This window comes from Tarenaya hassleriana, unplaced genomic scaffold (assembly GCF_000463585.1).
Source record: "Tarenaya hassleriana unplaced genomic scaffold, ASM46358v1 Cleome30, whole genome shotgun sequence".
Lineage (NCBI taxonomy): Eukaryota > Viridiplantae > Streptophyta > Magnoliopsida > Brassicales > Cleomaceae > Tarenaya > Tarenaya hassleriana.
Window position 1 is genome coordinate 49427 of NW_010966178.1, and position 6813 is coordinate 56239.

A 6813-nucleotide genomic window follows, 5' to 3' on the forward strand; every position below is an offset into this window, starting at 1 on the left:
GTTCAGCATGGTTAAACCAGTCGGTTAAGCAGTTGAGGATCATCGTCTTCTTTGTAATTTAACTTGAATTGGCTATGAACATACCGCGTAGATGGATACGCACTTTTTTTTTTACATGTTCAAGCAAAAGATAAAGAGATTAAATTTCACATTTGTCCCATCTTCTAGAACATACTAACACCACTTTGCTTATCACCTCCTTTTGACTTTCTCATCCTTTCATTTTTTTTTGGGGAAATCAATGAGAAGTGAAGTTTATTTACAAAAGGGACATGTAAAAATACGCCAATGTGAAGTTTATTTTCAAAAAGTTCCTCTTCATGCAGCAACTTGAGCAGCTGCAAGCCTTGCAATAGGAACCCTGCATCATCATCATATCATCATCATCATCATCAGCATCACCACCATCATCAGCATACATATATGTATATATATAATGTGGAAAACAAGCACATTTCATAATAAATGCAACAACCTGAAAGGAGAGCAAGAGACATAATCAAGGCCTGCTTCGTCAAAGAAGCCAACAGACGAAGGCTCCCCGCCATGTTCTCCACATACCCCGACCTGTAATCACCCCAATAAATCAAACACGTTTTCCTTATACCTACGGTCCGGTTCGGTCCGATCTGATTTGGTTACGTTACCTTGAGGCTAGGCCTAGCGGACCGGCCTCTCTCGGTGGCGATCTTGATGAGTTCCCCCACGCCTTTCTGATCAAGAACCTGCGACGATAACCATTACATCGTATATGAGTCTCTCATAATAACCCTTTTTTTTCCCCTCAATTGGTCTCATACTTTTTTTTTTTGGCGAGTGAAAGCAAATGAAAATGGATTCGGTACCTCAAAAGGGTCGTTCTGTAAAATGCCTTTGGAGAGGTAAATCGGCAGAAATTTCCCGACGTCGTCTCTACTGTACCCGAACGTCATCTGCGTCAGATCATTCGTCCCGAACGAGAAGAACTCGGCCTCCTTCGCGATCTGGAGAGAGAACAAATCAAAAACGAGTTTTTTTACGTGATGATTATCGCTAAGATAAACCGAAATCGTCTAACTTCATTGTATCTCAAAAGTATATTCAATGATAATGAGATATGGCTAACATAGTGTCGCGTGTTACCTCATCTGCGATGAGAGCGGCTCGGGGGATCTCGATCATCGTCCCGACCTTGTAGCTAAGGGTTCGGCCCGAGTCGGCAAACACTTTCTTGGCAACTCTACGGATCAACTCAACTTGGTGGCCGAGTTCCTGTCATGTTTGTTTCGAGTTTATGTTCTGTTTTCTTGTCCAAGTAATCGATATCCGATTAATATATACCTGAGGGGTCCCAACAAGAGGAACCATAATCTCGGGGATAACGGTAACGCCTTGGTCGCCCATCGATACAGCCGCCTGGAAAATAGCACGCGCTTGCATCTCGGTTAGCTCTGGATACGATATCCCGAGCCTGCAATGAACACTTTTTTATCAGTAAACTTACTTGTACCGAGAAAATGCGGAAGGAAAAGAGAGAGAGAGAGAGATGACCTGCAACCGCGGAAACCGAGCATTGGATTCACTTCGGACAGTTTCTCGACACGAGAGAAGACCTCTTCCTCGTTCATCCCCGTTTCCGCGCAAAGCTCGTTTACTATGTTTTCCAAGTCGCCTTCGGGGAGGAACTCGTGGAGCGGAGGGTCTAACAGTCGGATAGTCACCGGAAGACCTGAAAAAACAGAGATCAAAGCCATTAGAAGAAAAGCTTCGAGATTTCGACGTTTCGATCTTCTCGAGATTTCGACGTTTCGATACCGTCCATTGCTCGGAAGATCCCTTCGAAATCGGCACGTTGGTAAGGAAGCAAGAGATCGAGAGCCGCATTCCTCTGCTCAGATGTCACCGCCATTATCATCTTTCTCACAGCTTTTATCCTCTCATCCGACGCAAAAAACTTCACGCCGAAGAAAAAAAATGAAACACCGTTATCCGACAACTGTATAAACAGAATTCGTAAAACACGAGATGCAGAAAACAAACAGATGGTGTGAGTTATCTACCATGTGTTCTGTTCTACAGAGTCCGATCCCTTGAGCGCCGTTTTTCCTCGCAGTTAGAGCGTCTTCGGGTGTATCAGCGTTCGCCATTACCTACAACGGTTTAACAGTTGAATTCACTTCAAGAAGGTTACCGAATCAAATCTCAATTTCGGGGAAAAAGATCGAGAAATCTGAGAGAGAGATTATGAACCTTGAGACGCCTGATTTCGTCGGCCCAAGACATGAACATTTCGAGATCTCCGCTTAGCACCGGAGGAGACAACGGCTGTTTCCCGAGTATACCCTCACCTGTCGAGCCGTTCAACGAAATCCACTCTCCTTCTCGTATAACTGTTTCGCCGACGAAAATAACCTGTTCCACAAATCAAACTCTACTGTCAGAAAAGAAATCTTCCGATATCGAAGGCTGACGTCCAAAAATCGAACCTTTTGGTTGTCGTCCACACGAATATCCGAGCAACCGGCAATGCAGCACTTGCCCCAACCCCGAGCCACCACGGCGGCATGAGACGTCATCCCACCCCTAGCCGTCAATATCCCTTCTGCAGCGTGCATTCCCCCGACATCCTCGGGACTCGTCTCGGCTCGAACCTAATCTCAATGACCATTAATACATCTGTTGGCGTGTCTGTTTCAGACAGAGATTCGAGAATAAGAGATTACAGACAGAGTGTTACTTTACCAGAATCACGGTCTTGCCCTGAGCATGCCAGGCTTCGGCTTCTTCTGCACTGAACACGACCTGTCCGACCGCCGCTCCTGGTGACGCTGGCAACCCTTTCGCCACCACTTTTTCACGGTACGCCGATGGATTATCGAACTAACGCAATCAAAGATGGAAACTTTTTTTAAATCTTTGATCGAATTACTTAGAACCCAGCTTATATAAATCATCAGATGTGCAGAGATGAAACCTGTGGGTGGAGAAGTTGGTCCAGATGCTGTGGCTCGACCATCTTGATGGCAGAACGTTTTTCCACGAGCCCTTCGTCCACCATATCCACCGCTATCTTCACCGCACCCCGTCCCGTCCGCTTCCCCGTTCGACACTGCAGCATCCACAGTCTCTTCTCTTGGACCGTGAATTCGATATCCTGTATATTCGGGTCGTAAAATTCGAATAAACCGAGTCTGTTGCTCTGTTTTCTTGACGAACACGGCATTGGTAACAATTGTTACATCTTCTTACCATCATATCCTTGTAGTGCCTCTCCAATATGTCACAGTTCTCCACAAGTTCGGCATAAGCCTCTGGCATTAGCTTTTTCATCGTGTCCAGATCTTCTGGTGTCCTTATCCCGGCAACGACATCCTCTCCCTGTCCGAAAATGACAAGAGCAAAAACCATCTGTTAACCATTAAAACCCACCATTCAAGCTCGTATATACAGAAACTCGAAGCTCGAAACCTGAGCATTGACTAGGAATTCTCCGTAAAGCTTCTTCTCTCCCGTGCTAGGGTTCCTGGTGAAGAGAACGCCGGTTCCTGAAGTGTTCCCCATGTTTCCAAACACCATACACTGAATGTTGACGGCCGTTCCTTTCAGACCGGTTATCTGGTTTATGCTTCTGTACTTGATGGCTCTTGGGCTGTCCCAAGACTCGAATACCGCCTTGATGGCCAATTCCAACTGCTTCTTCGGATCTGCAGATATGAATTCGCCATTAAAATCTTCTGATCTGACATGGGTTTTACTAAAGGCCGAATCTTTTATCATGACAGAACACACAAACAAACCGAACCTGAAGGAAATTCTTGACCCTTGACCTGCAAGTAAACGCTCTTGTACTGCTCAACCAGTTGCTTGAGATCATTTGCGCTTAGCTCGGTATCGAGCTTGACTCCTCTAGATTCCTTCATCATCTCCAGCTTCTCGTCGAATTTCGCGTGAGGAATTCCCATCACCTAATGAAAAACCCCGACAAGGATCAAAATCGTGTCTCTTCATTCAAAGGTTTTCAAGTTTCAGTGGCAAAAACGCTTACAACGTCACCAAACATGTCAAGAAAACGTCGGTACGAGTCATAAGCGAAACGATCTCCACTTTTGGCGGCTAAACCAGAGACGACTTCATCGTTCAAGCCAAGGTTAAGCACTGTATCCATCATGCCAGGCATTGAGATCTGCATCAGGACAAGCTTTTTACAGTTATATATACCCCAATGTCTGAAAATATATATATATATCGATCTTTGAACCAGACAAAGAATGGTTCAGATGGGACATTACGGCGGCGCCGGACCGGACAGAGAGGAGAAGGGGCTTGGAAGGGTCACCGAGAAAAGCAGACATTTCACGTTCGACGAATTTCAGACCCTCGAGAACTTCATCCCATAGACCAAGTGGGAGTTTCTTGCCGGAAAGCTGGAACTGCTCGCACGCCTCCGTCGATATCGTCAGCCCCGGCGGTACGGACAACCCTATGCTCGCCATCTCCGCCAGGTTCGCCCCTTTCCCTCCCAACTACATACGTACGTACGTCCTAAGCGTATAAGATACGCGTATATATACATGTATATATATGTGTGTGTATAGAAAGATACGTACCAAGGACTTCATGCCCTTGTTGCCTTCGCTTCTTCCTTTGCCAAAGCTGAACACTCGCTGCATTTTTTTTTTTTTTTTTTTTTTTGGACAGACGAGGTGAAAAAAAATTAGGACACGATGTGAACGAAGAAAGGGAATGAAGAGAAAGCTACGGTCTCCAAGGTTTATATAGATACACACTACGTGTGTGCGTGCATGTACCTATAAGTGTAAGTCTCTCTCTCTCTATAATTTGGCATATATTAATTTTCGGAATTTATTTCACAAATAAAAATGCTAAAAGCAATTTCCTTTTATTGAATTTCCTCTATAACCTTATCTTACAGATATAAAACTTTAAAAAAAAAAATCAAGGTATTGACAATCACATCAACATATCTATTCATGTAAATATCTGTATTGAGTTGGGATTTAAGGAAAATAAATATAATGTCAACTAGCATTATCGTTCATGGTACGTCATCATCACAAATGCGTTCTTATCTTTTCCAAATTCCCACCTCGGAATGCTCAATTTTGAAGGAAAAAAAATATAATTTCACAAAAAAAAATAAAACAATTTAATTCGATTTCTCCGCCATCGGACGGATACCGACAAAAGAAATTTTCTGCTACTATAATCGTATTCAATTTTTCTTCTAATTACAATCATAATCATAACATTCATAAACTTGTTTAATGATGCATAAAATGAATTCCCTATTTACTAATATAGTAATTTAATCTTAAAATATTTTTTAAAATTAATGTAATTTAGACAATATCTGATCTATTTTTGACTAAAAAATAATTCTTCGTCAGCGTAAGGAAAAAATGTCCTTCGATCATCTCCTGCCACGTGGAGACCACTTGGCCGCTTAGGAAGACGTGACGTAACAGACCGACGTCTCTACCAAGTGGCACATAATGTAGTTATCTTGTACACACGTGTAAGCTCTGTGCATGATTTCACGCACTTAGCCACAAAATCGAACCGGATTATTAAACCGGAATAACGATTCCAACCCGGTGATTGAACCGGAATGTACATCTTTATAACGTTATTCTGTCACGAATTTGAATGGATTCGTGTAAAGACTAGGTATTCCCAAAACCAATTGCACGATTGTTCGAACCGGTTAACGTTTGTACCGGACAGTGAAAAATGAAACCAAGTACCCATCTCTGGTCTGTCATTCTTATATGGGCCATGGGCTCGAATAATTATTAATTCAGTCGGCCCAATATATATGCTAAATTTGCATTTAGCCCATAAAACCAACAATAAGTTTCTTTTTAAATAAAATTACAAGACCTTCAGATTCATATATGGTGAAATTGTTACGGGGATTTACGATCGTTATATTTGCCAATTTATAAAAAATATTATGCAGGTTGATTATTTGTAAAGAATATATTCAATAACAGTAAATAAATAAATAATTAGGAAACGAAATAAAATTAAAAATATTTACCTTCTTGTCTACGGCAGTGGGATCAGAGACAGGGCTAAGGATTGCTCGAGCCTTTCTCCCGCAACGCAATCCTTCGTCATCCCCTTTCTTGATCACTTTCGGACTCAGTAAACCGGTTTCGGTAATGCTTAGACCTCCGCAACGAATCATACCGACTTTTCCAAACCGGTTCGATCGGTTAACCGACCGGTTTTCTCCGAGATGGTGATATCCCTGTCGGTATCCGCGCTCTCCCTTGAAGAGCTCCGCCGTTGGCTTCAGGATCATACTCTTCATTTTTTTTCTATTTTTTTAATCTGAAATAAATTAAAAAAATAGATATATATATGGAAATCGATAGATATATTGAATATATATATTATAACAGTTGCAATAAATAATAATAGAATATTTGCTTACGTGAAGATGGTGTTTGATCGATGGTGGAAGAGATGGAGCTACTGGCGATAGCAGAAATGGCGGTTTTATATAAATATATATATCTCTTCTTCTCGAATGATTTTTGTTGGTTTCCGTAAGGTTTTTATTATTTATATTACTATTTTATTTCAATTTTTTTTTGTTGGCTCTTATTAGTTACGTAAGATATATTATATGATTTAAATTTTATTTTTTCTAGAGGAGTTTGGGATGAAGAAAAGTGACGTGAGTGGAGGGAGTTTGAGATGTGGTTCCGATTAGTCAATGGGTCCATTTTTTGCCCGTTGTTCCTCCTTTTTTTTTTTCAACGACCGGTAAGTGGTCACGGTTTTATATTTAAATTTAAAAATTAA

General features: G+C 41.9%; 1 protein-coding gene across 2 annotated transcripts; it reads right to left on the reverse strand.

Moving 5' to 3' along the window:
• Positions 1-32: 32 nt before the first annotated feature.
• LOC104820228 (pyruvate, phosphate dikinase 1, chloroplastic) lies at positions 33-6529 on the reverse strand. Of its 2 annotated transcripts, XM_010550595.2 has the most exons (21): positions 6440-6529; positions 6041-6336; positions 4587-4643; positions 4269-4502; positions 4025-4162; positions 3782-3944; positions 3448-3683; positions 3229-3357; positions 2954-3133; positions 2722-2859; positions 2466-2630; positions 2230-2391; positions 2040-2129; positions 1795-1933; positions 1531-1708; positions 1321-1450; positions 1123-1251; positions 846-983; positions 648-725; positions 476-567; positions 33-361 (listed from the first exon to the last, which is right to left on the reverse strand). In XM_010550595.2, exons 2-21 carry the CDS (start codon positions 6314-6316, stop codon positions 319-321), a joined length of 2895 nt encoding a protein of 964 aa, XP_010548897.1. In that variant the 5' UTR covers positions 6317-6336; positions 6440-6529; the 3' UTR covers positions 33-318. The 2 variants fall into 2 exon arrangements, with proteins under 2 accessions (XP_010548897.1, XP_010548898.1); XM_010550596.2 differs by lacking the exon at positions 4269-4502 and having other exon boundaries at positions 6440-6528.
• Between the last annotated feature and the right edge of the window lie 284 nt (positions 6530-6813).

Excerpts from the sequence above, each read along its gene's own strand:
- LOC104820228 (XM_010550595.2), bottom strand. The coding sequence starts at position 6,316 with ATGAAGAGTATGATCCTGAAGCCAACGGCGGAGCTCTTCAAGGGAGAG. Across the intron at positions 3,134-3,228 it reads GGCACTACAAGGATATGATG|GATATCGAATTCACGGTCCA; the intron begins GTAAGAAGATGT and ends CCGAATATACAG. Across the intron at positions 1,934-2,039 it reads TCTGTAGAACAGAACACATG|TTTTTTGCGTCGGATGAGAG; the intron begins GTAGATAACTCA and ends TTCGGCGTGAAG.